This window comes from Leptonychotes weddellii, chromosome 2 (assembly GCF_054177405.1).
Source record: "Leptonychotes weddellii isolate Sample4059 chromosome 2, ASM5417740v2, whole genome shotgun sequence".
NCBI lineage: Eukaryota > Metazoa > Chordata > Mammalia > Carnivora > Phocidae > Leptonychotes > Leptonychotes weddellii.
In genome coordinates, this window is record NC_138370.1 from 101,353,472 (window position 1) to 101,371,721 (window position 18,250).

General features: G+C 33.7%; 1 protein-coding gene across 1 annotated transcript in view; it reads left to right on the forward strand.

The window, feature by feature from the left end:
* Positions 1-18,250, forward strand: part of TACR3 (tachykinin receptor 3) — a 73,344-nt gene that overhangs the window by 22,171 nt on the left and 32,923 nt on the right. The window contains exons 2-3 of the mRNA XM_006732585.3: positions 11,389-11,577; positions 14,029-14,179. Of these exons, the coding sequence (XP_006732648.1) occupies positions 11,389-11,577; positions 14,029-14,179 (340 nt within the window). The remainder of the gene's footprint in view (positions 1-11,388; positions 11,578-14,028; positions 14,180-18,250) is intronic.

An 18,250-nucleotide genomic window follows, 5' to 3' on the forward strand; every position in this document is an offset into this window, starting at 1 on the left:
AAAATTATCACCACAATAAGTCTAGCTAACATACATCACCACACAGCTACAATTTTTTTCTTGTGATGAGTACTTTTAAGATCTATTCTCTTAGCAACTTTCAACTATACAATACAGTATAAACTATGGGAACTATGCTGTACACTACATCCCCATGACAGGTAATATTATGTCATTAAATGTTTAAGCAGATTCACCACTGAAATGATTTAAACCTGATTTTTCTTTGTGGGAATATTTTTGATTTCTAATTTTATATCTGTATTTGTTATATGTAAATTCAGATTTTCTATTTTTGTTGAGTCAATTTCAGTCTTTTATTTCCTTTTAGGAATTCTTCAATTTTACTTAAGTTTTCTAATTGGTTGGCATATTGTTGTTCAGGAAAGCATGGAAGAGTTATGGCCCACAAAGAAGAAAAGTTATTAAAATAAAATTATCTTATATTTATAGTTGTGTTGTAAGAGGACAAAAAAGCAACTCTTACAAAGAAATGAATAGATACCTTTCATTTTCTCAGCGTATATCATATGTGAACTGAGTGATCACCATCTAAATAGTAGCCTCATGTTATTTTCTATCCACATATTGTGCTTTGTTTTTCTTCATAATATTTACTATTATCTATTTTGTTTACTACTATATTCATAACATCTAGGATAATGATTACATATATTTGGCATTCAATACATATTTCTTGCATGACTGAGTGAATGGAAGAAATTTTTAAAATTGTTTTCCTATCATTTCCTATCATTGAATAATTTGAGCACAAATTACCTTAAAAAGATATAATGAAAACATAATTAGAAAGAAAATAAGATATGAAAAAGCTTTCATTTTCCATCTTTATAATCCAAATTTAAAGGTTATCTATTACCTGTTTTCTTCCATTTGCACAGTTAAAGAAGCCTTTACATCATCAGAACTTAAATACCCAAAGATTTAGAAATCCTCCTGCTTTATGAGTATCATCTCTATGAGTTTAAAGATAATCTAGTGGAGCTGCTACATGCCACTATTTATTTCAGAAAGAAGTTTGATATGGTGTAGATCCACATTAGACAAAATTGATTCCTAGTATACACAAAGAATTTTAAAAACCTCCAAACGTAACACTGAATATTTCCATTGAATCATTGACTCATTGAATCATTGAGCATTAGATGTCCTTATTGAAGTTGCATAGAAATTTCGTTACTCCCTATATAGAAAATTGTTTCAGATGGAGAGATTTAGAAGAGAAATACCTATAGTGTTGCTACCCTTATAGGATAAGTTTGTGTTGAAGAGCTAGGGACAATATCAAAAGATGTTTTTTCAATCCTTAGATTAGAATTTGGACATAAACTTGTTTTTCTTTCCATGCCAATCACAAGTTCTAAGAACCATGTTAACTTGTTTTGTTTGTTTTTGTCTCAAACTTACCACTTGAGCTGTTTTGTTTTTGTTTTTGTCCTAAGTGTTAATTTCATTTTATTCAACATAGTTAGGAATGTTTTAGATTGAGTGTCTACTGTGCCTGACATTAGCTAAGTCTCTTTGAATATACTGTGTTATTTAATGTTCTTTTAACCTTATAATCATACTCTATATTATGTTTATCATTCCCATTTAGCAAAGTTAAGAAAGCTATTCCTTTAAAAATTGTATACATGCTGAAGTCTCCATTTGTAATCAATTATTCACTCCATCCAAATATTCAACAACCATAGAAGTATTCAAGTATTCAACGTCCAAATATGTAATAACCATTTGCAGTCACTATTAAACTATCATGTCGACTACTATAGATACTTTGTTAGGTGCTACAGAACACAGAGAAGAGTAAATCAGTAATTCCAATGATCTAAAATCAAAATATGAGCATAAGGTTGTTGGAGCACTGAGAAAGTTAAAAACTAACTCTGGACAGAGAGAAGGGAAGGAATCCACAGTGATCATTCCGTAACCTGAGTGGAAACTGAAGGATGCCTAAAAGTTTAGCAGTTGTAGAACTTTAGAGTAAGGTATGAGCAAGAGAAATCATTCCAGCAAAGAAACTACCAGGTGAGAAACATGAAATTATTAAAGGCTATGTGAGCTGGACAATTTCCATTTCTCAGCTCACATTTACTCTCTACTTAGTCTACTCCATTTTTCTGCCCCTTCCCCACCAGGCTGACCATATCTGTGGACTAAATGCATGTATAGGGTCCCTTGCTCCCTGGTCTCTTCTTGGCTTTGCCTAATGGGAGACACTTGGAGGAAATGGGAGGAAGAGAGGAGAGCAACTTTGGGTTGTATCTACTACCACTCCTTCCATTCAGGATTGCTGCAAATTGGCTAAGCCCCCAACATATCTCTTGTCAGGTGCTCCTCCCCTAAGGGTTCATCTCCTCACTTCAGATTATAGCATTCTTTCATCCTTCAGACCTAGCCAGGGGGGACACCCAGTCCTCCCACTCCTTGCTATTGCTAGTCCTAGGAATGTTCATTTCAAGTTGATTTCCTATTACACTTTTGTAAAATGGGGTTTGTAAATGGCTTATCTATTTAATTTTATAAATGACCTCTTTATTAAACTCTCTAGTTTTCCTGGGGCGCCTGGGTGGCTCCGCCATTAAGTGTCTGCCTTCAGCTCAGGTCATGATCCCAGGGTCCTGGGATCGAGCCCCACATCGGGCTCCCTGTTCGGCTGGAAGCCTGCTTCTCCCTCTCCCACTCCCCCAGCTTGTGTTCCTGCTCTCGCTAATTCTCTGTCAAATAAATAAATAAAATCTTAAAAAAAAAAAAAACTCTCTAGTTTTCCCACACAGGTGTGCCATCTGTTTCTTCTGGAGCTCTGACTGATACAATGTAGTAAGTTTGAGTGAAAGGTAAGATATTTAGTGCCACTGTACTAAAGGGTGTGCAGAATTGCAGTTAATCCTGTCAAAAGTGAAGAGACAGTGAAATAATTTAGAAAGATAACTTTAAAGACATTGTGAAGAAAGAGTAGCATCAGGGAAACCCATTTTGGTGATGTTCCAGTAGTTCAGGAATTGAGAGTTGGAAGGGAGGACAGAATAGATTTGATGGTGTCAGAAGCTGAACTGATAAGGTTTATGATTATGCAAAGGAAATGAGAAAAATAAAGGGGTTCAGAGTAACTCATATGTACATATGAATAATACTTACAATGAGCACACTCAAAAAAGTATTCATTTTCCCAAAATGTAAAACCTATTATTGAAATATAAACATATTTTCATATATGCATAGTAATATTCATGTTTTTTCCGAAGTCATTCACCCTGTCAAAGAGTAGATATAAAATGTTTCCATCCACTCTCATAATTCTCTTAATGTTGCTGTTAGTTAAGAAAAATGTCTGCCAAAATTATTGACTTGCAGTGCCAATTACAATATGTAGCTTTTACTTTATCAATGCATATAAAAGTCATATAAAAAGAGAAGTCAAATAATTATAAGGGGAAGCTAATAGAGGGGAAGTGAATTTTGGCTCAATACTATTGGATATATGAGTCATACTTGTAGTACTCTGCAAATTACACAAAGTAATAAGTTACTTCACTCAGTTGTCCCAATAATCTGCTTCCTGTTATAATTCTGATGATGAGGGCCTGGAACTATAATTAGTTTTCAGACAACCTCCCTCTGATGAAAATTAGAATCTCAAAGTTGTGTGGGAGACTACTTTTATCTATTTCTACAATTCACCTTACGTTTATAATCCTTTAATTCACTCAATAAATGGTGACTCATTTTATTCCTGAGTGCCTCAACAACAGAGAGAGAGAGAAGAAAAAGAGACTTATTACCACTGGAGACAATCTATTGTCCCCTAGGGAGTTGTGATTCATCTTCCTCCAGAAACTGTAATCTGAGCTCTACCTCCTATAGTGATCTAAAACTGCTCTACTATCTACACTACAGCTCTTTATACATTTGACTAAAGCTAGCAAGTGTCCTGAGTCTTCTTCTCTTCTTAAGAAATTTCACTTCCTTTACCCGTGAATTATAATTTGACATGTCTATTGCTCCCACCTGGGAGTTTCTTTAGCTCTTACTCTAATTCCTCCACTTTGGGGCAACCTTTTGAATTGTCCCTTCATCTAAAAACTCTTTTCCTTATAAAATGAAATTAAACTGGATTGAATATCTTTTCTTATTGTTCTGAAAAGAGGTTTTGTATGCATTTTAGGAAGCATATTACCTTATAGTATAAATGGAATATCATGTATAATTATACTATACACAATTACGTATAGTGTTTTGTGTTATCTCTATAAAATACTGAATACTAAAAATATTATAGGTCAATTTAACTTCAGATATATTTTAATGAAGGCATTGCTTCCAGGAAAATAATCTGCCAAGAGTTCAAAAGTATTTTCAAGAGGAATTAGTTTCTTAGCAAAGAAACTAATTAACTTTTTAGTACATGATTGATAACATAAAGGTGACTTTGTGAAAGCAGTACTTTCGAAGTGATATATATAGAAGTGGTGATGTATGTTCCCATTATTTTTCTGAAACGATATAGAAATGACACAAAGTGTTAGTAAATTGGACTTCAAAAAAAGTGATTTAGAGTTTTATAGTATCTCATGGATGAAATAACCTATTATGTTCTGATTTTTGAATTATTTATCATCAGAGGTAGTATAAATAACATAAGATAATCATTAGCAGTAAGTTTTATATTGTCAGTTTAGAAAACCACTTCTAAATTCGTGTCCGAAATTTTGAGGAGAAATTGTTTTACGTCATACTCACTAATGAGGTAGCATTTTGTTATAACTCATTTTGTAATTACTACAAATAGAATTTAAAGATTAAATGATTTATATATAAAGCTCTTAGAATAGCATCTGGTACAGGTGTTAGCAATTATTGCTTTTATTGTCAAGAAAGAAAATCTAAATATATATTGGATATATAATATCAGTGAAGTCATGATTAATACCTACATCTCCAGCCTCATTTGACACCTCTACTTTTCCCTCCTCTGTGCTGTAGAGAAGCTGGCTTTTTTAGTTCCTCAAATACCTTATGCTTTCTCTAACCTCAGGACTTGCTATTACTTTCTCTTCCAAATGCACCTTCATTCTAATTAACTCCTGTTTATCATTCTAAACTGATGTTGCTTCCTCAGGGAAGCCATGCCTATTAATATTTCTACCATCATTTCAACCTATACCTCAGACTAGGTCAAACTGCTTGTTTTATGCTTTATAATTACCAGTACATGTCTTCATAACATCATGGTGTACACAAGGGAGACAATTTTATTTTGCAGACTTCCCAAAGGATTATGCTAGACAGATTAGCCTATTGACAGTACAGGCAACTGGGCTAAACTGCTCAAGGCATTGTACATGGTAGGGTCACCCATGTTACATGGAGAGTTTTTTTTAAGTTACAGAAATAAAGTGAGTATAACAAAGAGAGGAGAAGTCGAGTTTAGAATCAGGACAAAGAGTGCCAGTATATTCTCCCCTCCCCTAAACTCTTAAATCCAATAAAATTTTAAAATCTGAAATGCTTTATATAATTGGATTTGTTGTGGAAATCATCAGTACAATTTCACAGCCAGGTTCACAGTGGGTGAGATGAATGTATTTTATATAGATTCAAGAACAGAAACAGAGGGTACCAAATAGGACAGATTGGATTTCACTTAGAAGTCATGGGGGAGGGTGCTGAACTTGCGCAGGTCATTACAATAAAGCTCCAAGGAAAGTTTAACTAAATATCCCAGAGGCAATGTTTCCTAAGCAACATTTAGGTAGTAATTTCTTAACGTATTTTGTGACTATCTGAATAATGTATATCTTCTGCGTTAGACTCTGAACTCCAGAAGAGTAGGAACTATATCTATTTCATTTACCAATATGGCCAAAGATTGTAATACAATCTTGAAAAAAAGCATTCAAGAAATAGTTGAAAACAAATAGCTGATATTCGGTTAATAAATGAATAGATAGACCTAATTGCTAAATTTAAATTGAAAGTACATATAGTGAGGGTCAAGTACTTTCACTATTCAGAAACTTTATTTTTTAAATATAATCTCCCTCAAATGCCTGTTTATAAATTTTATTTATAAAAATCAAAAAACTTGGGATGCCTGAGTGGCTCAGTCCGTTAAGTGTCTGCCTTTGGCTCAGGTCATGATCCCGGGGTCCTGGGATTGAGTTACGCGTTGGGCTCCTTGCTCAGCCAGGAGCCTGCTTCTCCCTCTGCCTGCCGCTCTCCCTGCTTGTGCTCTCTCTCTCTGACAAATAAATAAATAAAATCTTTAAAAAAAATAAAAAAAACTTGATTAAGTAGTGATTTGTTTCTCGCTTGATAATATTTTAATTCCTATTATATGTGTACCTGTATTTGAATATATGTATATATGTTCATTTTAATAAATACTTGTTCCTTTCAAAATTCACTAAGACAATATAACAGATTAATTGGCTCACTCTTGCTTCTTTAAAACACTTATGAAAAAGCACAAAATAAAATTGTCTACAAAATGCAATTTCAGAAAAGATTATATTTCTCTCTAGTGACTTTTCAAAGCAGAAAATGCCTTAGCACCAAAGGTCAGAAGTTGAAATTTTATGTGTCATGAACACCTATTGCAACTAATTTTTACTTTGCACAGACAGTAGCCAGATAGCATTTTATATATGGGCTTTACGGACTAAGACATTGTCTACTGTGGCCAGAAGCAAATTGGAAAACAGCCAAACCCATGTCATTTCGCAAATATTCTTTGCATTGTTAATATAATCAAATACCCATCTGAAGAGTGCACTCTGTCTTCATACCAAAATTTTAAAATTTGCAGAAGCACAAAAAGATCCAGAAACAGAGCTTAATAAAAATGTTAACAAAAAGAAGAATTATACCAGACAGATATCAAGAAGAATTGCAAAATGGAAAAGGCTTACTTATTGAAAAAGTTATGTCAAAATATTCTATTTTAGACATCAAAGGACCAGAAAAGACCCTTCAATTATATCATAAAAAAGTAAGTGGTAAAGGAATTCATTAGAATGAAAAGGAAAATTGATAAAATATGGCATTAAAAATATGAGATTTCAATGGATGCTTCTGAAAATTTCAGATTCAAAAGATAATAAAAAGTGATTTTATGAGACCAACGCGCTGCCCACTGTGCCAAGAGGGCCGCTAATAAAAAGTGATTTTAAACTTGTTTAAGTGATATGCTAATTGGAAGAGTGAAGAATCCAATCTTAGCTATTACATACGAAATAATCAGACCAAGGAGACTAACATACTTGAGAATCTGTTTAGTGAGGGAAGAATGGTAGTGAGAAGCTCAGACAAAAACCGAGGAACAGCTAATGTGATCACATCAAAGATACAAATTTCTTGAAAGGAGAAATAAAAGTACTGACAATCATTTAGGTGATAATACGACTCAGATTGGATCATTTCTTCTCAGGGTCCAGAGGATATTCATGTGGATGAGCCCAAGGATCCTTTTATTTTTTATGCCTACTTTTGAGCAAATTATTATTGCTGGAGAGAGTCACAGAATAGGAAATATTGATGCCACAAAGAATTCTTAATTACCAGTTTCAAATTGGTCTTATCAGCAGTGCCTGGCAATTGTACCTACTTCTTTGGCCAACTGGATCTCCCTTTCTACAATGTTTCAACATTCCTTTATTTTCCTCAAACCATTAACATAATTCAATCTCCCAGGTAACACCCTACTCGAAGCAGCAATCCTCTCGTCGAAACCAAAACATAGCCAAGTTACTTACTCCCCTGCTTCCATTCTTTTCCTTCCTTCAGTCCATTCTCCATACTAAAATCTGATTATTCTCCTCTGACTGATCACCTCAACTACTTGCCATAGGACAAAAGACCTACACCCTGCTGTACAACTCCATCTCAAACCACTTCCCCCACTCACTTTCACTTTCTATGTTTCTGTTACAGTAGTCTTTAATTACTCAAGTGCCCAATGCTTCCCCCTCCTTATCCATTGCTTTGGTTTCCTGGGGCTGTTGTAACAGTGTAACACAAATGGAGTGACTTAAAACAACAGAATTTTACAGTCTTAACAGTTCTGGAAGCTTGAAGTCTGAAATCAAGGGGTTGACAAGGGCCAAGCTCCCTCAGAAACCTGTAAGGAAATCCTTGCCTCCTCCTAGCTTTTTGTGGTTTGCTGGCAGTCTTTGGCATTCCTTGGCTTTTATTTATTTTTTTAATTTAAATTCAATTAGCCAACATCATTAGTTTTTTGGGGTTTTTTGTTTGTTTGTTTGTTTTTATTATGTTATATTAATCACCATACATTGCATCATTAGTTTTTGATGTAGTGTTCAATGATTCATTAGTTGCGTATAATACCCAGTGCTCATCACATCACATGCCCTTCTTAATGCCCATCACCCAATTACCCTATCCCCCCACCCACATCCCCTTCCGCAACCCTCAGTTTGTGTCCCAGAGTCAAGAGTCTCTCATGGTTTGTCTCCCCTTCTGATTTCTTTAGATGCATCATTCAGTCCTCCATCTTCATATGGCATTCTCCATATGTTTCTCTCTCTTCCCAAATTTCTCCTTTAAATCAGTCATATTGGATTAGGGCCCACACTAATGACCTCATTTTGACTCAGTTGCCTTTATAAAAACTCGATTTCCAACTAGGGTCACATTCTGTGGTACAGAGGTTTAGGACTTAAACATATCTTTTTTAGAGACACACAATTCAACCAATAAAAACCCATTAACACAGAAGTTTTTCACATGTCCTTTGCTCTTCCACAAATCTTCTGGCAATCCTTATTCTTCTGCCACCTTGCCTAGTCACTTTTCCAAACTTCAAGCCAGAATGACTTTTCTTAGGGAAGACTGAGTCACAATCTAAATATGTTTTTCCCAGTAAAAGCATTCACATGGCTATATGTTGCTTGCCTTTGTAACACTTGTCATATTTGTAATTTTATGTTTATTTTACATTATTTGGTTAGTATCTATCTACTTCACTGGACTGTGAGCTCTGTGAAGGTCATTTCTCCTCAGTGTTGTATCACTGTAGTGTTTAGAATACCACAGTAGGCATTCAATGAATGTTTGGTTGAATGATTAATGGATCAAACCAGAAATGATAAAAATGTCAACTTGAAGTTCCTAAATTTCTATTTTCACTAAAGTGTTAGTGAATGAGAATATAAATTGATTGTTTTCATATAATTCATATAAGACAATATTCTCCCTGTCAGGAAATAATTTCTGTAATATAGAGTAAGTCACCAAAACAATCAATAAGCAACTTGCACCTTTTTTTGAATTATTTGTGTTGTAGTAACTGTAGAAAACTCTAACCCTGTTCATGTCACTCAAATTCTCTTTTTAGTCTAAAAAAATCAACTGTCTAAACATCCAAACTGCATTCATATACTTCCAGGGCAAGCAAAAAAGCCAAAGATTATGAGAGAGTTGGGAAATATTCAGTTCAGTACAACAAAATTTATTGGTAAGTGCCGTGCTTGGCTCTAGAAACATCCATTAAGCAACAAGTCAATATAATGAGAGAAATGCTGTGGTGAATCATAATCAGCAGCAGTGGAAACAGAAATGCCCAACTACAAATATTACCTTTCTATGCTTGACTTTTGTCGTTAACATTGCACATGAACGCTTTTGGATTCCAAGGCAAAATGTGATTCTTTGGATGGCATCTACTTTATATATTTTTCTTTCTCTTCCACAATTCCTTACATAAGCAGTCATATTCAAAGCCACAGTCTATAAACATATGGACTTTGAAGACTGGCAGAACTGGTTTAGAATTCTAAGCCCTTCCCATCTGGGTCATTTTGAACAATTTGCTTAATGTCTTTAAGCTTCAGTTTTCTGTAAAATAGAGATAATAATATTATTTGGTTGACTAGATTGTTCTAGATATTAAATATATATAGTGTATATAATAAATTTCTTGCTCATGGTTGGCAATCAGTAAATGTTGCTATTATTCACCAACATAAGCACAAGAGGTACATTTTCAGTTTTAAACATATGCATCTTATTTTCTTTTGTGGTTTACTTAATTTTCTGAAACTATGGTACTGTTTTTATGATTTTTTTCTCATACCTAACATTCACTTATACCTATTAGCTGTCATACATAATAAACTAAGGATATTTCCTTTAAGTAAATTTCAACTAAAGTTAATATTATTAGTAGTATATAGATAAGTTCCAATATATCTATTAAAGGTCCAATTCTGCCTAATAGTTATAAAACAAAGAGCAATAAGCAAATTAATAAATTATCCTTATCTTGAAACATTTATTCTTAAGATTAAAATGTTTGGGGTTTAAGTAACACTCATTCTTTGATTAAATTGTTGCCTTTGGAAATTTTGCATAAATCAAAATATATTTGAAAAACACAAAATGGTCAACAGTAAAATAATTTAAATAATGTTTTATTGATAGAAGTGCAGAAATATAATTGATTTTATGTACAATTTGTAATTAACTTTCTGCTCTATTAGCCAGAATTTGGCAGTTAGACATATTATCCAATTTAAAACTTTAATTGATTCTCCCAGACATAGTTACTATTTTACCAAGTGAAATAACTTTTGTTACCATATTCAGAGTGTTTTCCAATTTCCTAGAAAGTTGCACTACAAAAACCATATGTAAGTGTGTTTTTAAGAGTCTCAAATATATTTTTCCTATAACTATTATGTTATACAGAGTTACATAGATACTGTGAAGATTTTCATGATAAACCATGAATTCAATTTTAGAGGTAACAGCAAGGCACAGCCTCAGTCAAACTGGACTTATTTATTATTATCTGAATCCTGAACTTGTATCTTGATGTTTTTAAATGAAGTTGTTGATGATATCTTTATAGGGGTTCCTCATCTTTGTCCATCATATCCATATTAGTTCTCTAGAATTTTCTTGCAAACAGGTAAACATACAGAAGAAAAATGGAGGTCTTGAGGTACAGAACTCATATTTTTAAGCACTTACTACACACTTTTCCAATCCCATTCAGCAGACCTTTATGAATTCTGATAATGTGCTAGGCACAGCACCAAATAATCAATACCTTTCACTTACATCATTTCTATTAATCTTGACTTCACCCCCTACGAGGTGGGTGTTCTTATTTCTATTTTTAAAATAATGAAGCTGAGGTTCAAAAAGGTTAAATAAGTGACAGAATAGGGTTTGAAACTTAATCTGCCTGATTCCTAGGACTATGACGTGATTATCATTCTATGCTAACTCTACGTAAGCAAAATCCTCATTAACTTGCTTACCGGAGAGATAGCTCCTTTGAAACTCCATTTGTAACTCTGTAGCAAGAGATACAACAAAATGGTTTTGTTTGTTTTTATATAGGTATATGGCCATTATTGATCCCTTGAAACCCAGACTGTCTGCCACAGCAACCAAGATCGTCATTGGAAGTATTTGGATTCTAGCATTCCTACTTGCCTTCCCTCAGTGTCTTTACTCCAAAATTAAAGTCATGCCAGGCCGTACTCTTTGCTATGTGCAATGGCCAGAAGGTCCCAAACAACATTTCACGTAAGTTAATTCTCTATTGCGGTTTTCAATTCAATTTATTGAACACTTGGGAAACTACAGGTTGGGAGAAACAATTAAGCAAATAAGACATAAGCATTTCCTCCCGAGGGTTCACACATTACTTGGGAAAATAGACATATTAAAATAATATAATACATGGAGAGCCTGGCTGGCTCAGTTGGTAGAGCAACTCTTGATCTCAGGGTTGTGAGTTCGAGCCCCATATTGGGTGTAGAGATTACTTAAAACTAAAATCTTTTTTTTAAAAAAAAGGTTTAAAATACTGCAATATGATATGATCAATAAATTTTATAAGTTACAAAGGTTTCTAATAGGAAAAATTTGATGACATTTATATGGGGTAGAGCTAGAGAGTTTCCTGGAGAGAGTGATAAGATCCCTGGAGATGAAAGCATTACACAAACAAAAGCAGGGTTATTATTGATTGAGAAAAAAATGAGAAAAGAAGAACTGAAGCCCAAAGGTGTTGACTGCCCTTTTAAAATCCTGGCCAGGGAAAGGCAGTTCTGGTAGGCTCTTAGTTGTGTTCCTTTCTTTTAGCATTAAAGAAACATAAACACTAGGTTAGAATGGAAATACGAATTCTATACGATAGAATTTGATATTTCATATTTTGGACCCATCTTTTAAAAAGAAAAAAAAAATAACTGGGCAACTGTTTGCATTTTTTAAAGATTTATTTATTTGAGACAAAGAGAGAGAGAGAGAGAGACCGGGGGAGGGGCAAAGGGAGAGAGAGAGAGAATCCCAAGCAGACTCCGTGCTTCCAAACATGGGGTTCGATCCCAGGACCCTGAGATCGCGACCTGAGCTGAAGTCAAGAGTTGGCAGCTTAACTGACTGAGCCTCCCAGATGCCCCTGTTTGCACTTTTTATTGTGATCATTTAAATTTTAATTCAGTAAAATCTTATGTAGTGTCCTATTTTTCCCTTTAACAATAACAAGAATACAAATATAATGGTCATCTTTTAAAGCAGCTGTTTTATCAAACTGGTCTATACCCAATGTCCAGATTTTTTTTTATTTTAAGTTTTTATTTTAATTCCAGTAAGTTAACATGCAGTATAATGTTAGTTTCAACTGTACAATATAGTGGTTCAACAATTCCATGTAATACCCGGTGCTCATCACAAGTATACTCCTCAATCCCCATCACTTATTTAATCCATCCTTTCACCACCCTTCCCTCTGGTGACCATCAGTTTGTTCTCTATTGTTAACAGTGTTTCTTAATTTGTTTCTCTCTCTTTTTCTTTTCTTTACTCATTTGTTTTGTTTCTTAAATTCCACATATGATTGAAATCATATGGTATTCGTCTTTCTCTGACTGCCCAGAGTCCAGATTTTTACATAAAAATATTAAGAAGTACTTATTGAAGGAAAAGAAGGCAGTGGTTATTAAACCGAGTACTGTTATTCTATCTGATATTAATAAATCTTAGCTGTATAACAAAATAAAAGTAACCATGATAATAAAATTAAATTATTTGTTGACCGAATTGCTTCCCACTGACGGTAATTCAATATTTAATAAGCTATCAGGAAACGGGAAGGCAAGGAGATTTAAGATTCTCTTTACAAAGAAACAGATATTGAGAAGACTAGTGTTCCAAATTCTTTAATTACTTTAAAGCCTTCCTAAGACAGTGGAAATTATGCAAAACTTCTACAAATTCTAATTGTGTGGTTATATTATCAGTTGCCCTCCTATTCCTCCCCAACTGCATCCTTAAAATTTTGATTGAAAGCTATGAAGTCCTAGAATGTAGTTTGCTAAAAGTATCATGACACCGGTGTGACTAAAACATCTGAATATTATTTACCAAATTAATAATGCTATCAGATGTGTCATGACGTTGGAAAAATGCATGTCAATGTCATTACCTGATTTTCTTAAATTACAGTCATATAGCTTGTGGATCCAAAGTGGCTTAGAGTATCTAGTTACATTTTTTATTCAGATAGAAAACAATTTATTTCAAATATGACTTGTTGCAGAGATATATAAAATAATTTTACATATGAGAAAATATCTGTCAGTTGATTCGTTTATTCTGTCTTATCTCTTTCTCTCTGATGATAAATTTAATTAGATTAGCTGAACAATTACCAAGCAGAGAAATGGCATTCATCCTGAACCTCTAGGCAGGAAGAACATGGATAGTTTAAATCAGGACTGCAATGCATCTATAGTTTTTGCATATGAATCAGAGATTGACAAAGATCAACTGGTAGCATTTGGATGCCTGTAGTAGACAATAACATGATATCTTGATGGATTTGGGAAATGAGGACTTGGAAAAAATGTGGAAATAATCTTTGGAATTTTCAATTATTATTTAAAAGGGAATGAATTCAAAGTTCCACATATTGCATCTCGATATGCTCTTCAGCATGTGGTTGTTTTTTTTTTTTTTCATTTCTTGCAGTTACCATATTATTGTCATTATACTGGTGTACTGCTTCCCATTGCTCGTCATGGGTGTCACATACACCATTGTTGGAATTACTCTCTGGGGAGGAGAGATCCCAGGAGATACCTGTGACAAGTATCATGAGCAGCTAAAGGCTAAAAGAAAGGTACTGTTCCATTATCATTTTACCTAGCATTTGTGTTAGTGGCCCATCAGAGAGGGGAAAACCTAGTCATGGCATTTTAATATAATACGATTGGATGCTTTACTCTTATTTTTCTGTCTTGTTTTCATTCTTTCTATCAATTTTTTCTTTTAATTTCTTTATGTCTTCTATAAGCACTGTCTATGTACAGTATCAGTCTGGAATACAATCAGTTTCTTATAGCAGGACTTGCACTACCTTTTGCAGAGTGTTCTCAATTACTCCACCTGAAACTTCTGAAATTTCACTTGAAGTTCCGGTGATTATATTTCTGCGGCTATAGCTACCTTTGTCCTTTATTGAACCGAATGCCTCTGATGTCCTCTAATCTTCCAGCAGCTTCTTTTATCCCAGGAATCTCTCCTAGTAGGTGCTATAATTTCCAAATACCCATCTACCCATCCCTCTCCCCCTACACATGCCTCCCCTACTCCCCCAGCCCCATCTGGTTTCTAGCCAGCCATCATGTAAGCCTGATTAAAAGATGCGAGCTGCACTAATGCTCTTCTATGACTTACTGGGTGGCAAGAAAAAGCTTATTTTTGAACAATTCACATGAAACAAAAAGCCTCTAAAAATTATTATATTGGCATTTTATTAGGATTTTTTTAATGAAGACTTTTTTCTACCATCACGTGACTCAAGTGAGATTTTTAAAAAATTTGTGGAGTTGAAAAGAATCCTAGAGTCATCTATTCCATCTTCCTCTCTCCAGTCAATGTGTTCCTAATACAAATCAGAGAGGTTTTCCCAAAGATGAAAGAGTCATACTGATTATGCCAATTATTATTTATTCCATTTATGATTCATTTATTTATTTATTTATTTATTTGAGAGAGAGAGAATGAGAGAGAGAGAGCATGAGAGGGGGGAGGGTCAGAGGGAGAAGCAGACTCCCTGCTGAGCAAGGAGCTCGATGTGGGACTCGATCCCGGGACTCCAGGATCATGACCTGAGCTGAAGGCAGTCGCCTAACCAACTGAGCCACCCAGGTGCCCACGATTCATTTATTTATGTAGAACTACTAATTATTACATGGACACTTCCCTTAAAAAAAGCACTCAACGATTTAAAAACCACTTACCTACAAATTCTCACTTAACAAAGATCAATCACGTTTTAAAATCTAATGTAGCAAATTGATTCCATTTTAGTACTGTTATGTTTTTCCTGTTATCATTAAATAATAGAAGATAAGATTTATGTTCAGTTCACATTTTATCATGGTCTCTAGTATTTGAAAACAAAAAGTAGCATGAACTTCTGCACATTAATTTAGTCATTTCAGCCTATAATATGGATAAAGTTATAGATTTATTTCTCTTTCAAAGAAACTTACCTTAAAAATGAAGTGCACAATTAAACTATGCCTTTAGCACAAAACAACAACAACAAAAAAACCTAAATCTAGAAGAACAACAATAACACACATCTTAAATGAACAGTTTCTCTTTCTACTTTGTAGTTTCAGCTCATTTTCCAACATCGTGCTCATATTGCAGAATACTTTTGAGAGTAATATTTTTTTAGCTATGTTTTAGGGGTCATCACATTAAATAACTGATAGCTATTTCAGAATAATGTCTGTGTCTATAGTACCCACTTAGTTTCCCATCTTTTCTTTCTTTCTTTTGGTTTAGGCATCTTTTTTTTTTAACATTTTTTTTTCTTGTTCACTCCTAAACAAATTAAAATAAGCCCAGTAATTGTTGATGATTGTTCTCTTTTTCTCATATTCATGTAATATTGTCTAGCAAGAAATGAAAAGTTAATGTGAGTGTTCCGTTTTGTTTTTTATTTGAGTCCCAGAGGGAAGAAAAGCAAGAGGGAATATTTTTGTCTTTGCACTTCTATAACTGATGAGAACAAGGCATAAATATCTACTTTTTATTTCATTACTCTACAATTTCAAAGTATAAATACCAATTCAAACTGAGAGAGTGACCCTTCTAGAACATTTCAAAAAAGTAAGACATTTAAAAGTTCCAGTCCATATTTCTGTCATATTGTGTTCTGGGCTAAAATAAGACAAAATGATATCCATGACATGGACTTCTCATAATAAATCACCTTGCCCTTGGATTTCTTTCGCAGGCATGTATTTGAATGATCATCAGTATCTCAGAAGTAACACTCATTTTGTCTAAAATTTTTAAATTTCAAAATAGAGCTGGCTTTTCTCTTAATTTCTTTATTTGTACCTAAAATTAAAATATTGTCTGATATGGTCTGGGATACAGTTATTTACCTAGTAATCATATGTTTTTTATATTTTAATATGACAACTTAGTTTAAAGATGTAAATCCTACTCTGGATGAGCACTTTAATTAAATGCTATCATTTAAAAAATACATCCTTGATAATACAGATTGGACTTCAGAGATTAAATAAGAGGGAATCCGTTATGACAGTACAAATTCATGATGACTGTGGGGAAAGAAAAAACTCCATAAACAACTCTGAGTCAGCCTCCTAGTAATAAGAGAGTAGTGGAGCCCCCAAAAACACATGAACAAGAATAAATGAAATTTAGGCAAGTCACTGAGATCTCTGCCACCACTGAGAAGCATTACTTCCATTTCTCTTTCTCCCACAATCTGCAGGAATTATGCTCAATTTAAAATATTATACATTAAATTCTCTGAAGAACAGCCAGTAAAATAAATTACTATGTCTAAGCCATAATGAATTTAGCAACCTAAAAATTAAACTAATATGAAACTTTCAGATAATTAAGGATTAACTTCCCCACTCAATCTTTACATATGACCTGCCTAAGTATATATATAGTTTGAAAATAATACCAGTAGTTCTAGCCAGCACCAGGTAAAAAAAACAAAACTAAACTAAATTATTAGTCTTGAGAAATAAGTTAATACCTCTAGAAATATTTCCTCATCATTAAAATTGGACTGTTGAAACTGAAAATCAGTATTAAAATTCGATGGCTCTAAACAGCTCACTAAACGCTAGGAGGTAATAGGTAGGATTGTCTGACATTTGAGTCACATATATAGAACCAGTCTTCCAAAAATATGTTAGCAATCACATTAATAAACTCTTATGTAAGTGTATTTTACAACTTCACAGCACTTTGTTTACCTCATAGCACAATCCGGTATCCTTAATTTATAGCAAATGTGCTAGATTTTAAAATATTGTATGTTATATACCCATTGGCTTTCAATATAAGTCTATTTAAATATGCATACTGAAATAATAATGTACCTTTAATGTAACAAAGTGGTTAACTTAAGAATCCAGGCACTTTAAATAAGATTATCTTCAAATAGTAGCAAAATATAAAGTTTCAATTAATATCACAGAATCCCCAGAGTCTTAGCTCTCACTGGTTCTATTTCTTTTTTTGGGGTAGTAATTGGTTAATATTCTTGCCAAAGCTCTCCTTCAGGAAATGTGCATTATTTTGTACACTGCTATAATATTCAAATTGAAAATTGAAATTATAATATTTTTATACATTTTTAAGAGAATGCTTTTCTAACATTATCCTGTTTGCTGAGCTTGTTATACTAATGCTTACATTCCAGTGTAAGAATAATTTAGAGTCCAGAAGAAAAAGTTGATCCTGTTTATTCTGCTTACTGGTGGATATAGTCACAGATTTTGGCTACCTGTGGTTGAAACGCTATGCATGAAAGCAATCTACTTGAAGTCATAACAATTATATGACAAAATTTGAAACTGTATCTCTTTATGTTGGCATATAAAAAGTCAGATTTTAAATATCTAGTGGTCAACTCACAGGCTGATTTTAAAATACATTTGCGGTTTAAAAAATGTATTCTAGACTGGTGTGAGGTGGTATCTCAATGAGGTTTTGATTTGGATTTCCCTGATGCCGAGCGATGTTGAGCACTTTTTCATGTGTCTGTTGGCCATTTGGATGTCTTCTTTGGAAAAATGTCTGTTCATGTCTTCTGCCCATTTCTTGATTGGATTCTCTGTTCTTTGGGTGTTGAGTTTGATGAGTTCTTTATAGAGTTTGGATACTAGCCCTTTATCTGATA